At 38.5% G+C, this 20900-nt stretch overlaps 1 protein-coding gene across 2 annotated transcripts in view; it reads right to left on the bottom strand.

Moving 5' to 3' along the window:
* Positions 1–736: 736 nt before the first annotated feature.
* The window catches only part of SLC36A4 (solute carrier family 36 member 4), a 98289-nt gene continuing 78125 nt past the window's right edge, over positions 737–20900 (bottom strand). For both annotated transcript variants that reach the window (XM_042839266.1, XM_042839270.1), the window contains one exon: positions 737–4707. In XM_042839266.1, coding sequence (XP_042695200.1) covers positions 4400–4707 — 308 coding nt within the window. In that variant the 3' untranslated portion in view covers positions 737–4399. The remainder of the gene's footprint in view (positions 4708–20900) is intronic.

Here is a 20900-nt window from a genome sequence, read left to right as displayed (position 1 = left end):
GTAATGGGCTGAATGACTCTGGATAACTAGACAAGCACACCTTCAAAGCATCGTGGATTAAAATTGGAAACATTTCAAATTAGATCTCCAAATTGATATCTGATAATTGCAGAGCACTTTAAACCTCATACTGCTGGTTTTGCTTCCAACCAGTAATTTCGATTTTAGTTAGAAAGTGAAGAACTTTCACATCAATTTCCTTCATCCTAATTATTCAAACCCCAATGCTTCCCAAGGCCAATACTTACACTAAGGCCAAGTACATACCCAAACATGATGAGAGCTTGTCCTGTTTCAAAAAGTCCAGTTTTTTCTTTGCAGTTTTTCAGAAGTGAACTGGAATTTCAGCAGGAACTCCTGTGGCTGCCCTTCTACATTTTGATCTTATTTCACTTAATAAAGCACCTCTAAAATCTAACTGTAAGTGTGCCTTCATGAATAACTGTGGAGCAGAAGGGGGATTTTTCAGTAGCGCCCACATTACTTTGAAGTGAGATTTTTTTTATCAATGAATCTTCAGCTCTAGAGCATGTTTGACAGTTCTAAGTCAACTAGCTAGCACTCCTTGGGTAAATAAAATTAAAAAAAAAAATCAAAATAAAAACAAATGTAAATATTGAATCAAGGCATCTATTTCTTCTATGATGTAATGTGGCGATAGGCAGGATAACAGTGAGTTAAGAGGAAATTATTATTTTAGTCTTTATTGATGCAAAAGACTGAAGTTACAGAACATTAGGCAAAGCCACCCTCTTCCTTGCCCCGTACTTCAGGAGGAACAGTTACAGACAAGAAAATGATCCCGGTCCTTACAATGCAGCTAATAATTAAATTAATTTGGAACAGTTGACAATATCATATTGTTGAACATAACTGCATGTACAGTATATAAATACAACAGCTTTCTGTTTCTTGTCAAGAACATAAGCCAATCACATTTTTGTTTAAGTTAGCTTGAGCTCAAGTACACTTCCTTCTTAAATATATGTTATGTACACCATAACCATTAAATCTGGAGTTTCACTCCCCACATCTTAACTTGAAATTTATATTACAGTACCTTAAAAGCTAAATGAACAGCCTTGTAATTCACAAGAGCCTTCTGTCAGATTTCCCATCTTTTAAATCTTTGGCAATGTTTCATGGGAACACTCTTATTATTCAGACAGAGTAATTCTATTTTAGTTCTACTAATGACAATTTTAGTGGCATCCAAAGCAAGATATTCCAATCCTTCAATCTTTCTATTTGAAAGAACAGGCCACACAAATGCTCTGAGTGTTAAACTAATGAAAATCCTACACTGTAGGAGAAACATTGTGTAAAACATATTAACTAACATTTTAAAGATGCATAAGATAAAACATCATGAGACACAGCAACATTGACCCACTGCATAAAAACACTGCTTCATATCTGGCCAATCAATGGCAATAAATCTCCTTCACAGGTGACTGATGGTGGGACACAGCAGCAAAATCTGTATTTAGACCAGGTCATCCAAAGTTTGACAGCTCAAACTCAATTCCTCAAACTTACCAAGCTTTTAAACAGGTGATCTTAGTTTCAAAACGCTGCTGCATTCACCTGGCTATCGTGGCCACCTACTGAGCTCAGCAAATCTTCATGTCAGCATTCACTTGCACAAGTCAAACAGTACCACCACACTTTGAGCTGGTCAAGATCTGCTGCAGCGTGGCTTTCTCAGAGGTGAGACACATCCCTAGGACACAGCCCTTGAGGAAGAGATGATATGAAAGGACTCGACAATCTTTTGTTCTCCAAACACTGTGAGAAAGATACAAAACTAACAAGAAAAATAACTTTCGTTTAAATTCTAACAATCCTACTAAAACAGGTTGCAGTTGAATATTTACATCAAGTAAAGTTTGCCATACAGAAATAGTCATATTGTTATAGTTATAGAAATAGTCAATATTGTTATGTAGTGTATGGTTTACAACAGATTACCAAGCACACTGAGACATCTGATGTCTTTTCAAACAGCTTAAAGACCAAAAAGCCTTTAAGACAAGAAGCTGAAGCTACCTTATGCCCCTCTGATAATTACCTGTTTGCTCCTCAGCAACACTTTCATACAAGAAGTTGACACTATAGCATTAAACCCATTGGGAATTGTGCCCTTAAAGTCCTGCCAAATATTTAACCTTGTCCATACTAAATGAAAAATAAAAGCATTGCTCAGAACTATTGCTTGAACAAATAAATGCAGGCAGTTCAAACTACATGTGGAAATTCCTAGCAGAAATGTCTTTACAAGCATGGAGAAAAAAGTGCTCAAATACAGTCACTACATGGTAGATGACTGGAGAAACATTCAGAAAGTATAAACATAGATGTATCTAGGACTATATTATTTTAGCAGTCTAATGCCAAATGGTAGACTACCAAATGGTAGATTTCTGAGACAGATATTAAGGACAACCAAGTATTACATATATTCTTATGTTAATCTGAATGGAGAGGTTTTATCATACCATATTTCTTAGAGGAATGTTATAATTAAATACATCCCTTAGAGAAGGAATTTCCTCACAGAAAGAAAGACTATGATAAATAGAGTTCTGTTGTACAAAACGTAGAGTGATTTTATGAAAAAAAGACTGAAAATATAGCTTTGGTGTTTGGACTGAATTTCATCTGTGCAATGTGAGCCAGAAAGTCAAATATGAGCCCTGAAAAGCAGGATTCCAGCTAAGGACTCCGTATGAACAAAACTCATTTCTACCCAATTACCAACTCAATAACGTGTTCTTTTTCTTCTTCCAAAATGGAGATAAGAATCAAAAATCAGTAAGGGCATGTTAGATTCTATTTAAGGCAGAATGCAAGCATGTGAAAATAATTATTATATGTCCCAATAGAAATATACTTTATAGACTTCTAGCAATAGGCAAAGGAAAAAAATATGGTTTTATACATTTGTACAGTTACAATTAAGAACAAAATAAAAAATGTTAGGGCAGCAGTTACCAAAGTATACAAAAATAAACTACTTCACTATTTGTGGCGTTTAATCTTTTTGCATCATTAAATAAATATTGCTCTGCTAAACAACATTTTGTAACATTTCAGTCAAACTCCAAAAGAAATAAATATTTACTTTCTAAAATAATCCATATTTTCATCTGCGTACCCTGCATCTCATGTAATTTGTACTTCTCCATGCTGTATTTGAAAGCAAGTTCTGAGATAACCAACATCTTCAGACAACCTGCAGGCAGGTAGAATGGGCTTCAAAGCAGGTACTCTCTGTGCCCCCACCCTTCACAGTGCTGTGAATTATAAGTTCTTTCACAAACAATCCATAGATTATTTGTGTGAAAAGATGGCGTAAGCTCCATTCTAGAAAGCAGTGTCTCATCCCTTCTGAAACCTAACTCTGCTCTAGGCAGTCAAATATCTGTGGTTCTGGAGAGTTCCATGAATGCCATTTTCATGGAGCCTGGATGTGACTATGCTGAGCAGCTCATGGTACCAGATCACACAAGATGGAAAGAGCACACCTAACTGTCTCTTTTGATCTAACAAAGAATCCTACCTTTACCTCTAAGCCTTGTTTCTCTGTCAGCCTTGTCCATTTTTCAGCTTAAATGTTCATATGGTCAGCATGAAAAAATGTCTTTACCCTACCCGTCACATAGCCCACCAACAGCAGTGGTAATGCTGTTCCTCTAGCCTATTCTAGGAGGAATTAGTCCTTTCAGTTGGAGCCAGAGTGGAAAGAGTGAATGAGAGACACTGTCAGTCTGCACAACGCCCTGGGATTGTAGACAAACCAGCTCCCAGAGACCACAGTCACACAACTGTAACCACCCTACAGCTTCTGCAAAGCAAACATCAAAGTCCTCAGAATGGAAATAAAAACCACAGTTCTTCATTTCTAAAACCAGTGTCTCTGGTTCACGGGGGTGCACCCACTGGAGACAGCCAAGAGCAGGTCAATGCATCACTTAACTTCCACATAAGCCCTTAAAACAGGGCTGGAGAGAAAACAGTAGTGCCTAGGCTTTGCATCTAGATATGATGAATGGACAGACTTCCACCTTTCTGAGAAGGAAAGCATTTTGACTTCTTTAGGAAAACTGTTCCTCTGTCTTGCAAGTAATCTAATATCATATTTCTTTCTTATATCCATATGTATATTTTATATCCTGACATCAATTCAGTTTTTAATGAGATGAGAAGATTGAGAACTAAGGGGTTAATTCAGGTAGTAAACCTGAAGCAATGAGAGAAAGAATAAACAGAGGGAGAAAGGCCTACATGTGATTTTTTAAGAATTCATTTCAAATCCCTTTTAATTTATCCCACACGTAGGTCTTCCATCCATCCTGGATTCTCAATAAGGAACAAAACAGTTCACGGCATCACATTTTTACTTCAAACCAACCACCAAGTCTGTAGCATTTAAAACAGCAGAGATGCTCTCAGTTGTGTTAGCCAGAACTGTGGATGCAGGGTAAATGATTTCTTCAACTGTCACATACGTCCCTGTCAAAAATCCAACGACTCCAAAGACAGCTATAAAAATGTCTTTCAATATTGTCCACAGACGTAGGTTTTCCTTGTAGAAAGTGAGGATTTCAACCAGAGGTGGCAGAATCAGTGCCAGAGTGCTACTGCTGACAGCTCCAACCAAAGAAATCACCAGGTCTAGGCGAGGGATCAGAACCGCCACAGCACCTAAAACATAAGGAGAACAACATTGGCTGCAGATTCAACATCCTCATGAAAAAAAAAAAGAAAAAAAACCAATCACGATAAACACATAATGCAGTGATTCATGCTTTTAGAAATGTTCTGTCACTCACTATGTTTTCCAGATAAGATTGGCAGGCACAGCACAGATCAGCACATCTGTTTATGAGTAAGGTACATTTTCATGCTCATGTGTGATACTCAGTTTCAGTTTTGAATTTCTGCATGAGCTGGCGTAGCTTTAGGTTAAAATTTTGTTATACTTACAGGGTGAGTAAACTTGACCTGCAAATCACAGAGACGAGAGATATATGAAACTGTACAGAGACATTTTTAGTTTTTTATTTTATGGGTTTATTTTTAAGCCATAAAAGTTCAGGCAGAATAGTGGAAGGGGTCTTCAAAATGAGCTCAAAAGCTGCTGGCCACTTGGCAGGCTCACAAACATTTCTATCACTTATCTACAGGCTTGTCTGTTGAAAAATCTTGGTCTATACTATTGCATTCTGTGTAAAAAAATGAAGCAGTTGCCCAGTGAGCTGAATGAGAACTTAGTTCCACCAAAAGCTGAGTACGAAGAGAAGGCCCAATTAGCACGGTAGGATGGCATGGCCAGTCTCACCAAGAAGCTGGAGTGTTCCTGGGAACAGAGTCCAGCCTTAGAGAAGGAGCAGAACCCCTCCTCTTAACCCCTTTGGCCAGCAACCCTAAGATACCCAAGTATTAACTGAGCTATGCTGGTTTGTCACGTAACGTCTTCAGTTCTCTGTTAGAAGCTAACTTTCCAAGGTCAGCTGAGCACAGGCTCCAATATGATCCCACACTTTGGAAATGGCTGTCTTTTTTCACCTCTGTATGCATCCCACCAACTAAGTATTCTGGAAATAACATTTATGGCAAGAAGCAAATGGAACAAGCAGGAAGGAAATCATCACGTAACACATCAGGATAAAAAACAACATGTTCATCAGCTTTATAATGTCCCATGCTGAACTTTCCACTGGCAGAGTTTCTTCCCTGTGGACTGATTGCCATCAACTGCCTCAAATTCAGACCACACCTGGTTATGAAAGGCCACGTAGTCAAATTATGTTAGTGCTTATATTCTCCATGGAGAACATGGAACTTGAAGAAATCTGCATTGGCAAATACACTCATGCCAGCAGAGACACAGACTAGTAAGTGCACATACTGCAGCACAGCAACAACTGTGTTGGCTCCCAGTGTGGTACATCATGTCATCCCATTTATCTTGCCAAGAGCTTTCCCTTTGCTGTATCAAACCTCTCTGTATTCCAATTTAAAATGAACATAAGCAGAAGGAGTTCAGTCCTGTCTGGAGAAGATCCAATCAAAATTCACTTCCACAACAGTTACTTGCTGCTACCAGGCACCGTTTGCTAAGCATTTTGATAAAAACCCTAAGCACAGAGATACTGCATAAAAAGGATGGTTGGCCGAAGGTACAAGACTAAACAGGGATAAAGATCCTATTTGAAAGATAAATCTATTAACTTATTCTAGCTTGCCATTATTATAGTTTATTCATACTTCGTGATTCTACAGAGGCATGAGAGACTTAATGTCACCAGATGAAGATTGGGAAGAGACAGAACTGTACTTCAGGAAACCTTAGGAAAGACATGATACTCAAAAATGGATGAGCTAAAGTTTTTATCCCACCATTATGATGCACATACGCAGTGCCAAACGCATTCTTCCACTGCATGCATATGACATAACAAACTGGAAATGTCACATGTTTACATATTATCTAGGGCAAAGCTGAATAGAATGAGAAAGGAATTACACCAAAATTAATAAAAGTTACCAAGGACCAAGCTCTATAATTTTTGTGACCAGACATGTAGACGTGGCACTCATGGACATGGTTTAGAAGTCACGGTGGTGATGGGTTGACAGTTGGACTGGATGATCCTAGAGGTCTTCTCCAACCTTAATGATTGTATGATTCTCTAATTCTGTTCAGGCCACAAAAGCAGGTACTGTGACTGCCCACACAACACAGACTGAGCTCTCAGACTCACACAGGCAATCATTGATACTTGCACAACAATGCACAACAGGTAAGAATGTGTAAACTGCTGCTGAAGTATGTCTGCAATGACTGGAAAAATCTTAGGTAATTAATAAGCTGAATGTGTTCTTCTGAAGCAGGAGAGAGGGCTGAACATTTATTATCTTGCCAATTTAATAGATGTAGAGGGTGTAGTCATCAAACATGGAGTGTCAATTTCTGTAATAGACTTCTTTCAAATCTACAGGTGTTCAGGATTTGGAAGATACTCATTAATTTATAGGTCACAGTTTGGCTTGAAATCTTCTGTTTCATTAAAAATCATGATAATATTACTAGTAGTTATTTATTGGAAAAAAAAAACAAAATTTCAATTTATGATTGTTTCAGATTACAGAAAAGCAAAATTCTGTGTTGGCTTGTATCTTGTCAAATGTTTATCTGGCTCATATGTATTTGTATTAATCTGGATAATACTTGGGAGGAAGTTTTGGAAACACGTTTCAAGTTTTTAATTACACTCTTATGTATTCTGTAACAATCCAAGGGAAATGCCATTTTTATTATCTGCCAAATAAAGAAAAATGGGTGCAGCTTCTCCTTCTTATTTCCAGGAGAAGTAAACAAGAGGCATTTCAGCAAACACAAAGCTTTACTACCACTTTTCCAAGATCCAATCAGAAGACTGGAGCACTGATGGATTAGAAATGGGTGCCTGACATACATTGTCAGGACAATTGGATTTAACAGCTTTCTCAAAGCACAAAAGCAAAACCGTATTTTTAACCAAGACAGATGCCTATGATGTGTCAAGATTAGAGTTTCTTCGAGGAGGAAAAGATGCCTACAATGGGATGTTTGCCAAAGAACTCTGTTTACAGGCAAAATGGCACTTCAAAATGCCTGCCCACATTCTCCTTTCTACACTAATATCCAAGCTTCTGCTCACCAAAATAGAGAACGCCTTCCTTGGGAGTTCCACAGTGGAAGCTTGTAAAATTGTGTTTTGATACATATACAAAACAATATAGGACAAAGCAGAAACCTGTTATTAATCTGAAGCAAAACTGTCGAATGCAAATAATTAGTTAAGAGCATTTGTGAATAAATTACAGAGCTTTGCAGATATGCAGGAAGAAAATCTATGCGTTAGTGGATAAAGTTTAAGGAAAAAAGATTCCAGATAAAGAACCTGGTATTACATAATTGTGATTTTTTTTTTTTTTTTTTCTGGCTGCAAATGCTAATTGACATGGGGTTTGAGGTGCTGTTTGTTTCAACTGTCCTTGGAAACATCAAAAGACCATTAGACACAGATAGAAGATGATTTCCTTTAAAATCTAGATCCAATTTTCAAACACAAAAAAAAATCATTTCTTAACCCAACTCCTTTAAATGCATACTTTTAAATACGAGTTCAATCTCAAACCCAAAATCCAACAAATCAAAGGAGAAAAAAGGTGAAAAATTGAACTTTCACAGCTAGCATGCAGAAGAACCACACACACCATATGGTTTGGCTCTGGTCCCTCTGGAGTGAAAAACCTTCACCAGATGTGCCTCCAACATCCAGCATGCTTGGGGCTACAGATGGTACCTCACATCCAGCCTTCCATCTGCCCTTGCACTGCAATTCACTTTGGCCTACGTTAGTGGGAAGGAATAGAGTCAGTCATGCTCAGGTTAAGTAACTTCACTCGTCACAAGAGGTAACACTGCACCAGGCAGCAGCTGAGCCCTGCTCAGTGCACGGACAGCTCTGTTCCTCCTCTGGAGCCCTCCACATCCACATCTCAGAGATTCAGAAGCAAATTTATTCTTTATAGCACTTCACAGCACAGATTTTGAAGCCATTATAAGAGGTTAGTAATTTATGTTCTCTTTCTTTATGCAGAAAGAAGCATAAAAATGATGTCAGAGATAATGATGACTTAACAGAGGTATCAAACCCACTGTTTTCTTACCAGCTTACCTAACACGCTTATCTAGGACTGGCACATACACTTCTGTAAGAACTCCTTGAAGGAAACCATTCCATCCATGTCCCACTAAGAAAGCACCTCCTCCCATGCTGTCTGCACTTCATACATCCCCAGCATTTAAGCATATAATTCATTCAGGCTTCAGGATTTGCACTTACTTTAAGCAGGAGTTGGTGTCACAACCGCCACATGCAGGAAGAGGCTGTGTAACAGGGACAGAGAGGAGTGGCAGTCCTGAGTCTATAAGGGAACTCCCCCCTCAACTCACCTCCCAACGGCAACTTGCTCACTCTTAGTAAAATGCTATAGCAGTTACTGCTCCTCTCTGCCTTATTGCCTGCTCACACAGGGTTGTGTCTCCCCTCATCAGACCATCAGAATTCATGCATTCACAAAGCACCCCTCTTGGAGTCCAGCGTGGAAAGCAAAGTAGGCAGTAAGACCCTCCGGATGGAGCTCCAACACCAAGTGACCTTCCCAAAGCTAATGTGCACAGGTGCTTGGCACAGCACACTGATTTATCTGCAAATGTATTTCCACATTCCATTAAGTACAATCTGTGGGCTCGCGAATGGCATCTGGTTAGACTGTCGCATTTGAAATGCTGTATTTATTCATTTGTCTCAGCAGTAGATTTATTTCAGCTTTGCTACTGATACTTACAAATCTGTTCAGACATACTATGCTACAATAGTTTATACAACTGCAATATGCAGCCAGATCCAACAAATGAGCATAAAGCATGCAGTAAAACATTAATACTGAACTCCAAATGGATGATCCTGGCCATTACAGTATTGACACTGTTCCCACTGCCAGTCACTCTCTTTCAGGCATCTGAAATGAGTTTGCAATTTAACTGTCCCCTCTGGTTCAGTCTCATAAAATAAATTCCTTTTCTGAGACAGCTGAAGGGCTCCCAGCAGTGCAAGCAGAAATGAATGTCGCTTATTCAAGGACAAGACTGTTTTTGCCATAGGAAAAAAAAAGGTGAAGAAAAGAGTTGGCGCAGTGGCAAAGCCTGGAGAAGTTTCCAATGGTGCTGGAAAGTCATATTTACCTTCACATGCTGCCATCACTATCTGTTCCCCAGTCTGTCTCTTTGCTGTGCTACATATATCAGGCTAGGAAAGAAGGCAGAAGGAAGAAGGCAGTCATCCATAGCTACTTTGCCAGCTCATGCCAAATGTAAGACCTGGGCAGTAATAAGTTAAAATCAATTTGTACAGACAGCAGTTTGTCTTATCTTAACCCTCAAAAACAAACAAACAAAAACTATTGCATATCTCTTGATTACTACACAAAGTGAGAAAAAAAAGCAATTAAATATATTTATAATCTGAAACTACAATACTTTGCTTGCTAAATACTAAGCGTATAGAAGAGGGAAAAGAGGGAGAAACATTGCCACACGCACCTTTGTGAATGGTTTAAACTATCTGCATTTATCATTCGGGCTTCTTGCCCCTTTATCATCAAATCTTACATTTCTTTGTTAATGATGACTAAAGGAACAGATGATTAAGATTTTAAAAAAATTATGCTATTGTCTTTTTGCCAGAAGCAGATTTATCAGAGCGCCAAGAATTGTAACAGTTTTGCTAAATATCTTGTCCAATAACTATTAAAGAAGTAAAAGATTATGACATAAAAGATTACTGTAGCATCCTCCCAGTGCAGTTTTCAATAAATTGCAGAACAAGGTGATTTGGTTCTGAATAAACTGACAAAACTTCTGAGCCAGGAGTTTCTTTCCCGTGTTAGGGGTGTTGTATGTGCTTCATTAGCAAGGATTCATTAATTTGCAACATTTCCAAACAAGATGATGTATCAAGAGACCAGCTTGCCTAAGTTATTGATTTTTAATCATGATTCACTGGTGAGGCCGCACCTCGAGTACTGTGTCCAGTTTTGGGCCCCTCACTACAAGAAAGACATTGAGGCCCTGGAACGTGTCCAGAGAAGGGCAATGAAACTCGTGAGGAGTCTGGAGCACAAGTCTTATGAGGAGCGGCTGAGGGAGCTGGGAATGTTCAGTCTGGAGAAGAGGAGGCTCAGGGGAGACCTCACTGCACTCCACAACTTTCTGAAGGGAGGCTGTGGTGCAAAAGGGTCTGGCCTCTTCTCCCAGGCAAATAGTAGGACCCGAGGAAACGGACAGAAGTTATATCAGAGGAGGTTGGACATTAGGAGAAACTTCTTCTCTCAGAGGGTGGTCAGGCACTGGAATGGCTGCCCAGGGAGGTGGTGGAGTCGCCGTCCCTGGCAATGTTCAAGAGGCGCCTGGATGAGGAGCTACGAGATATGGATTAGTGCTTGTGGTGCTAATAGGAATGGGAGGGTGGTTGGACTGGATGATCTTGCAGGTCGTTTCCAACCTTGTGATTCTGTGATTCTGTGATTCTGTGATTCTGTGATTCAAAGCTGGATTAAAGGCAGTACTTTAACAGTGATGCTTCCTAAAAATTCTTCATATCTTAAGGATGACAAGATGCTTCTGGGCACTTGAAAGCACTACCTGACTTTTAGATGACCAACATGTTCACCTTTATGAACTAGTTTGGAGAGAAGTTCTCATTAGGTTTTCAGTAACAACAGCAATTCACAGAAAAAATCAAAATTATCACTCTCCCTTCCACTCTGATCACCTACCTACATTGTAAAAACTGGACAAAAGTAGAGGCACTCCTTTAGTTGCAGACACCTCTGCACCAAGCAATGCCTGCAAAGGCACAGCCACCACCTTATCTGTCTGATAAAGGTCTCTCTTCTCTGTATATCTGATAAAGGTCTCTCTTCTCATTGCTAATTCATACAGCCAAATCTCCAACAGAAAGGAGTGCTCAAAGAACTGCCAGAGTTTCCTGATAGCAGTAAGGTAAATGAAGTTTCCTCTTCCTAGGCTCAGCCCTTCCAACACAGAGGCTGTGTATATCTAAACAGGTCCCTCATGCAAAGAGAGGTAAGCTTCATTTCTGTTTTACAATGAATTTCCAGTTGCCTTAGGCAACTTCTATTTAATAACTATTAGAAATATCTTTTTATATGTATATATATATATATATATATACACATATATCTAATGATTTGTTAAGACTTGAATAGAAAGTTCCAATAACAAAATACTAACCTAGAATTATTTCACATGTATTTAGGAACACAATTATTTTTTTTCTCCATGGAAATACAAACACTGCTTTCCAGAAAAAAAGCAAGTGGCAAACCTTAAGCATATGCATCTAAGAATGGGCTGGGATCAGAGTGACCTATCAACCATTCATACCTTCCTGAGACTTGTTGTTTCCTTTGGATTTTTTCATGCTTCCTTCTTTTCCTCTTCTCTCCCATCCTCAGCATCTTCCAGTTATTACTATCCAGTTATTCCAGAACAGAATAGAATAAACCAGAGTTCATTTGTGTGGTTTGTTGTTTTAATAATCAGTAACGAGTTCTGGATCTTTTCATTTCCTCATTTCAGAATATTACAAGTAGAAAATGTAGCATTAAAATAGAAGAATAAAAAAAGAGAGAATGTATTCTACCAAATAAAAGAGAAATATGTATTTAAATCTTCAAATATGTTATCAACACTCTGATGTAACAGCTATTATCTTTGTCACCAAATCATGTCCTTCTTTACTTCAAAAGCTAGAGATTCCTCTATTTTTTCACAGTATCATTATTGTTTGAGAAGAAAATGCCTAAAAAGCTTATTTAATCCCCTTCCCAGTGGAAGGAATCCTCATCCCACTTTGAGGCTTATGATGGTAATGGATGCCCTGGGCCTATAGCTGGATTACAGGCCAGTAAGTCAACATCTAAGGTACAGGATAAGAGAACTCCAACTGGTAAATCAGCCTCAATGTGAGCCCAATTCAAATGCCTGTACACTGATACACAGAGCATGGAGAACAAGCAAGAAGAGTAACAGGTGTGCATTTGTCTACAGGGTTATGATGTCACTGGCATCACTGAGACATGGTGGGATGGCTCTCACGACTGGAAGGTAGGAATGGACAAATATAAACTCTTTAGGGAAAACAGGCAGGGGAGAAGGTGTTGTCCTCTATATCAACAACCAGCTGGAGTCCACAGAGCTCCACCTGAGCACAGAAGAGGAGCTGACAGAGAGCTTATGGGTTACGGTTAAAAGGAAGGCAGGAGAAGGAGTAATTGTAATGGAGGTCTGCTACAAGCCACCTGACCAAGAAGACAGAGTGGATGAGGCCCTCTATAAACAGATAGGAGCAGCTTCACATTCACAAAACATGGTTCTTAAGGGCTACTTCAACCACACTGGTATATGTTGGAAGAACAGCACAGCAAGGCACCAGAAATCAGAGAGGTTGCTGGAATGTGTTGATGATGGCTTCCTTTTCCAAGTGGTACCGGAACCCACGAGAAAAGATGCTATGATGGACCTTGCCCTCACCAATGTCGAGGGGCTGGTGAGCAATGTGAAGCTCAAGGGCTGCACTGACCACAAAATGGTAGAGTTCAGGATCCTTTGGACAATGAAGAGGGTGCACACCAAGTTTGCTACTCCGGACTTCAGGAGATCAGATTTTGACCTCTTAAGAAACTGCTTGGCAGAGTGACATGGGATAAAGCCTGGAGGGAAGGGCCCAAAAAAGCTGATCAATATTCAAGTACCATCTCCTCCAAGCCCAGAAGCAGTGCATCCTAAGTAAAAGGAAGGCAGGCAAGAATGCCATGAGGCCTGGGTGGATCAACATTATTTACATGGAAACAAATAAACAGCAAGGCCACAGAAACATAATCTCAAATGTTCTATTTATCTATATTTTTTCAGCTGCATATTTCATACAAGTGAATTGAGTGTACTAACATCACATTTTAATCCTGAATTCTTCCTGTTTATGCTAACTTCCTCTACGTTTAATGAACACAGGACCTGTTAATTGCCACAACTTCTCAAATAAAAAATATGCATTAACTCAATTTTGGAGCTTGAAAATCAGAACAATAGGGTGAAATATAAATCCATTAAGACTTATGAAAAACTTCCCATTTTATTTTAATGCCTAACCTCTAAAACTTCGTATTTTTAATTGAATGAATAATTTTCACCTACAAAATTATCTTGCAATTCCTTTTTTTCTAGACATTACAAATACCATTAATTAAATCACCTAAAGAAGTCTGCAAAAAAACCCATCATTTTATATGATTATATTCAAGCTTTTATTCAAAATTGCTGATTTTCTAATCTTTACCAGACAAATTCTTGAGTTTTCTGCAGCGTTTTTAAAATCAAGCTTCAATTCAACATTTCTAAAGGAAAACATTTTGAAACCTCTGACCATTGTCACAATATGAATGATCTACCTATAAAAATTTCATTATGACTTCTGAGGAATCAGCTTTCTGAAATGAAGATGTTTTCTGCTTTTCTCAAGTTTAGCAAACAAGCACACATTTTAAATAAGTGTCTTATTTAAGAATTAGGCTGTTTACTTTCCTGCCTACGGTGGTCATCATATAAAAGTGGGCAGTCTTTATGTCAGCAGTATTCACCTGCTCATTTACTTTATCTTGTTTTTCACTCACCACTTTTTTGTTTGTTTGTTTCCCCTATTCCCGTCTATTTAAAAGTTAAAGCCAGAGAACAGAGAAATCAAATCCTTCTCATTTTACTTCTCTCATATTCCAATCAACAACCACAACATTATGATATATAATGGTACCTGGAATACAGCTTGCACCATTGCTTTAAACATTACACAATGGGAGCTAAGAGAAAAAAATGTCCCAGAAATGAAGATGTGAACAGCATAAGCAAATGAGTAACCTCGTTCTTTAGACATGAAGAATATGGCATTGGTCCCTCACACAGAATCACAGAATGGCCCAGGTTGGAAGGGACCTCAAGGATCATGAAGCTCCAACCCTCCCCACGCTGCCACAGGCAGGGCCACCAACGTCCCAATTTAATACTAGACCAGGCTGCCCAGGGCCCCATCCAACCTGGCTTTGAACACCTCCAGGGATGGGGCATCCACAACCTCTCTGGGCAGCTGTTCCAGCACCTCACCACTCTCTCTGTAAACAACTTCCCTCGACATCCAACCTAAATCTTTCCTCCACAGAACCCTGAGCAAAAAAAAATACCCACAATGTTTTTTACAGATACACCTTGCCTCCTCCAACTTGACCTACTAATACTCATGAGAAGAACAAGTCCCAAGGGCATTATTCTGAACTGTTGACACCAGCTTTGCTCCATCACCTGCTCTGCCTTTAAAGGATAAGCTGCCAGCAACCATTCATTTGGAGTAACTGGCCTCAGAAGCTTCAGTGTGGTCAGAAAGATCCAAATTTTAGAAATTTTATATAGAATTCTTCTTGGTCCTAAGCTAAGCAATGGTATTTGACGAAACTGTTCCTGTATCACTTATTCATTTAATAAAGACTGTAAGTGAAACATACACGCAATGAAAATAGTACTGCGTTTGATAGAAAAGATTGTTTGAAGGTTTTTTTTTTCAGTTTTAAAATTTAAACCATCATTATTTTCCTTCTGCCACAAGTTGTCCAGTGATCAGTTAAGTATCCTACCCGGAGAAGGTACTCTTAAGAGCCAGTGATTTAACAGATCTGCGAAGGATATGGTCAGGCTGCTCAGAAACAGGAGCTGACTCTTTCCTCTGAGGAGGAAAGAAAAAGCAGCAAAGAACCAGAAAGCACCTTGACAGGAGAATGAATATTCATTCTCTCAGTCTCTCAGGAGAGAAGTGATGAGACTGGTCTAAAGAACTGGCCAATGAAAGTGATTTTCAACGCTGTAAAAGTACTAGAGCCCTATGATCCCTTGAATAGCTTCTAAACCCCCTATGGCTGTAATACTTGGGACTGTACCTCCTGGAATTTTCTATCTCCATATACAGCAGGAAGGCACCATATCCTTACAAATAAAGCTTTGAAACTATGCATAGGAAATCTGTTTTCAGCTCATTTGACTTGCACAGATCTATTTAGTAGCTTTGGGCTTATCCCCTCCCCTCCCATCACTGCCTTCTTTATCTGCAAGAGCTCCTTTGTAAAGCACTTTGACACTGACAGATAAAAAGCAATATAAAAGTAATAAACTTTAATATCATTGCAGTAACTGTTACAGCTGTTACAGCTTCTGCTGGAACTCTGACATCTAAGAGCATTACTCATAACTGTTCACATGTTTACATGGTATACAAGGAACCAAGCTCCTGTTATGTGATCAGACGCCCTCTTTGGCTATCCTCAAATGTTTTCCATATTAGAAATGGTTTTCTTCTTATTTCAAACTCTACTGTAACACTTTCATAATGCTTTTACATGGAGGTAAAACAATTCTGTATATATATGTAATATAAATACATTTTGTAGAGCAGTATGGACTCGCAAAGAATAAAATGCAATATTTGATATAAAGCACAAGATATTACTGTATTATAATCCCATTTTTAATTTCCAGGTAGTACTACAGTCACTGCTGTCATCTTTGAAAGTATCAATTACTCAAAGTACTTAGTAGTACTGTTTAAAATGAAGGCATAAAAGCCTGGCAAGTCAAGTGAGCATGCTTCCAGCTGGAGCTCATCTGAGATAAGAGTTAAGTAGGGTACTGATGTCTATCCTGTAGCTCTTTAGATAATCATTATTTAACTTCCCACATGGAAAAAACAATGAGAACAACACACCTATTTTTTCTCTACCAGTTATTGCTGAGTCAATCTCCATTTTGTTCTCAAGAAGTAAACATCTAAAAGATGCAAAATTTCAGACAAAATCATGAAATAAACTCTAAATCAGGTAGTATATATTTACTTAGCTGCATAATACAGAACAATAAAGACAACAAGACTTTTTCATCATATGAAGCACTGTTACCCAGAAGTTTGATATCAACATAAAATGCCATGTCAAAGTAGACACAGAATGCAGACACTGGCTACAGTTTAACTGTTACAGTGTGGAGCACAGAACAGGCTCCTTGAAGTTGTCTACAGCCACAGCAAAAGCTTTATAATAAAATCACATCCCAAGCCAATTCAGGCAATTTCTGATGGTGATACCAAGGAGTACATTGCTTATTGTGACATCCTGGCCAGGAGGGAAAAAAGCCCAAAAGAGGAATTGTTTTTTCCACCAGACATAGGTGCTGTAACAAACCCAAGAACCTGAAATCTCATTTCTTATGAGTGGATTCAGGATTCTGAACTGTCATCTCTATTTTTTCTTTTTGCCCTTTGCAGACTCTGAAGCTATTCTGATGCTGCTTAATGTTTTCTCATATTGCCAAGCCCAATATCCACATCTCAGACAAGCCAATCTTGCCAGTTCCCATTTCTCAGCTGAGTGCCAAACATCAGGTAAGGCTGAAGAGAAGTACCATCTCTTTTAAACAAATGTCTAAGAAAATATGTAGATGGGGTATATGAACAAAGTGATTCCCCAGGTGAGTTCGCTGATGACCTAGGCTGTGTCAGAAGCTGACATGGCACTGGCAGGTGCAACAGAAATGAACTTATGCCACATACCTACTATATAACACTGCATGTAAGCACCTACAGTTGCTTACATGTAAGCTAGTAAGCTAGAACTTACAAGTCCCATGCAGAACTGAATGCTGGTCCTGCTGAGAAGACACACTGCTTCCAGAGGTGTGCTGCTTCTGGGGCTGACTGCCTCTGCCACTGCAGTTTCCAATATGAATTTGAGTCATTTCAAATTAAAGACAAGTAACATTTGTTGGTTTTGATTATCAAAACTCTAACCATTATCACAGTTAATTATTCACTGCATGTAATGAACTGAATTTTGAATCCCACCTAGTGTATTTTTCATCATCTTTTTTGTATATGGTTGTTAATGAGACTTTTTTCTGCTTGAACAACATAAGGACTGTGTCCTTTGCTTGATCACAGCATGGCACCTAGTGCACAGCTTCAACCAGTTATTTCTATGAAATCTCATCCATCCCTTCCATTCATGCAAGAATTTATCAAGTACATCCACATGAGCCAATCATACAGCCATTGATGAGTATCTTCCTTTCCAGGGTGAGCTGCGATGTTTTGATAAGGCAGGGAAAAGAAAATGACATGAAAAGAAAATAAAACATACATGTGAAAACTTCAACATTGCAAGGATGTAAGTCATTAAAACATGCTACACATTTTTTCCTAATTTTATTACCAGTAGTTTCATGCTGGTTGCTCTGATGTCTTAAAGCAATATACCTCTATGATGACAACAGATCTTCAAAGCCCTCACTCTCCTGCAGGCTAGTGAAGACATTATAATTAAGTCACAGAGGACTTAATTCTCAGGCCCATATGTGTACCTCAAGACTCAGTTAATTTTGTTTGCCATTATACATGGTGAGGGTAGAGAAAATGAAACAAAACTTACAAGACTGCTAATTTTTGACATACGACAATAAACAACAAACTACCACTCCCAAGCTTATCATCTCCACTTCTGTATAAAAGAATAGAGATGCTCCAAAGAATGTTGCAAGGATCAGCTTGATGAGTCACTGATCATGAGTAACACTGAGCTATCATTAATATTTTACCTTCTATGCTTATTTGAAGCACTAGGATAGAAAATGCCTGGAGTGACTAATTCCAGCTATGAAATATGTTTTAAGAAAGAATTCAAAGCAGTGATTCACTTTTACTGAAAAGAAAAAGAAGCACTAGGATGCCAGTATACCAACTAGCAGAAAAGTCATACTTTGAAGCTCCTGAGTATTTCCTTTATTGCTAATTTTTTTCAATATGCAATGATAAAGCTCTTGAATATTTTCAAGAAATGCTTTCACTATCTTTATATTTTACAGTAAGTCTTCAAAGGTTTACTTTCTACGGGCCTATAATATTGATTTTGAAAGAAAAAAATTTCAGAGAAAAACTATATATTTGGCGCTCTGAACAGCACCATATATATGCATTTTTCCTCATTTAGAAAGTAATTCTGAAAATGAAGGGTTTTCTAATCAGAAGTCTGTATTCAGGACTAGTAGCAATTGTCTTGCTAAAATCAACCCAACCTTTGCAACAGACATCATGCTGGAGCTCACATCAAGAGACTGACAGTTGATTTCTGTTTTTTTTTCATTCAGTATACACTGAGTGTGATAGATTGATGCTCAAATGTTAAGTGCTTTCTCACGTTAACCTAGCAATACAGATGGGTAATAACCTTTTCCACTCACTTTTACACGAGCTTGCACAAGACTGCAGTCAGTCTGAGATGCTGACTGGGAATGCAGTGTGCCCCATACCCAGTACTGCTGTTAGAGGAAGGCAATCACTCTGAGTCTCTGCCACTCCTCCATTTGCCTAAGATCTTACCTAAATATCTGTTGTCATTTCAGCGGTATCCAGACTTCCACAGGCATGCAATGCATAGACGTGTGCATCAATGATCCAGTGAGCTCTACATACAGACAGAGCCCATAGCAAAGGAATCACTAGACAACACTGTCTCTACTAGAGCTGCAGTTGAGTACCTTGCTGCCCTAATTCTTCAGTTTTTTCCGTGTGCCAACATTACTGCTTCAAATTTTTCACTCATCTGTTTGCTCTACTATCATTTTCTTCTAGAAGCTTAATTTGAGGACAGCAAATCCAAGGAGAAACAACATCATGTAGATGACAGCTGGGCTGTTGTTCCCTTTTCCTCTTTTGACCTTGTTTGAATTTGAAAGCAAAACAGCAAAGCAGAAGTGGCTTCAGTACATAAGTTGCAGAGACTGGTAGCATTAGTGCCTCTTAATGTTTGCCCCATGTTTTATATTATAGAGTCATGAGAAGAAGCACAAACACTTCCAGTATTTTTGACAGTACTTTTCAATTTCCTTTCCTCATGGAATTACTTTGTTCCCCAGTCATCTTCATTTCCTTGCTTAGCAGCATGTTTGCAAGCTCTCTAAACTTAGAGCATGTATCTGAAAACAACTTGGAATTATATCTAAGTGACTTACTTTTAAAGGTATATTAAATAACATCATAAGGACTCCCTATGAATTAAGTACTTGCTAGACTTCACATGACTTCGTAAGAAAGGGAAGACCATTTGTGATGAACCTCAGTGGAATGAGGGAGTAATAACAAAGTTGGGTTTTCCTTTCCTTAAAGCCAAATGCAAGAACTACAGCTTGACTCAGCAGCACAACAGTAAGAACAGTACAAACGTAGAAGATCAGTCAGCCTTAAGCAGGACTCTGATGCCTGGGATTTCATGAAGCAATTTCTTCAGATTTAATTTTCTGCTATACCAAGAAATAATAATAATTTTTTAAAAAGTAAACAATACAACAATAAAAAAGGAAGCTCATTTCACTGAGTGCTCTAAAACAGAGGTTATCTCTGTTGATTGTTGTAAACTGGCTTCCAAAAACACACTGGTACATTATGTGAAAATTTGTTTTCTGTTAAAACTAAATGAGTTTTCAAGAATTTTTGAAATATAAGCTATAATCAGCCACCAAAAGGATAATGAAACTGCAAAATACTGGGAAAGAGAAACAGAGAGAAACCAAACCAAACCAAAATTAAAGGAGGGTATCCTTTAATGTATTAATATGTATCCTTATGCTGAATTAATATGTAAGACTTACTACCACAATGAATTCTTTATCCTCAGATTACATTTCTTTCATTGTTTTTTTCTTTCCATTATTTTGATTTGACCCTTATTAATGATTTAATTTTCTCCAAATACCAGCTCTTCTTCAAAACTCTGCACTATAAAACAGAAGCCTTTCATCTCTAAGTCCCATACCAAACCCAGCCCAGCACAACTCCCTCCTGAGCGAGGTGCTTTAGCTCCTGGCACAACATGGTTTTGCCCAAGAATTGTTTTAACCCTTGCTAGCATATTTGTTTCCTTTAATTAATGACCAATTACTGCTGTACAATTCCCAACTTTTAACTCTAGTAGAGAAAAAAGCAAAACAAAACAAACAGAAAAAAAAAACATCCTACAAAAAAAATCCTACATGCTTTTACCAACTTTAATTTTAGAAAACCTTTAACCTTCTCTTCTCTTTCCCTACGAAGACAGACTGAGGGAGCTGGGCCTCAATGCATTCTTCCAGTACCTAAACGGAGCCTAGAAAAAAGATGGGAGAAAACTCTTCGAAAGGG

The sequence above is a fragment of the Centrocercus urophasianus genome, unplaced genomic scaffold (assembly GCF_019232065.1).
Source record: "Centrocercus urophasianus isolate 14NV4802_14NV808 unplaced genomic scaffold, USGS_Curo_1.0 seq_9, whole genome shotgun sequence".
NCBI classification, from domain to species: domain Eukaryota; kingdom Metazoa; phylum Chordata; class Aves; order Galliformes; family Phasianidae; genus Centrocercus; species Centrocercus urophasianus.
Note: the sequence above shows the minus strand (reverse complement) of the source record. Positions and strands in the feature narration are given on the sequence as shown.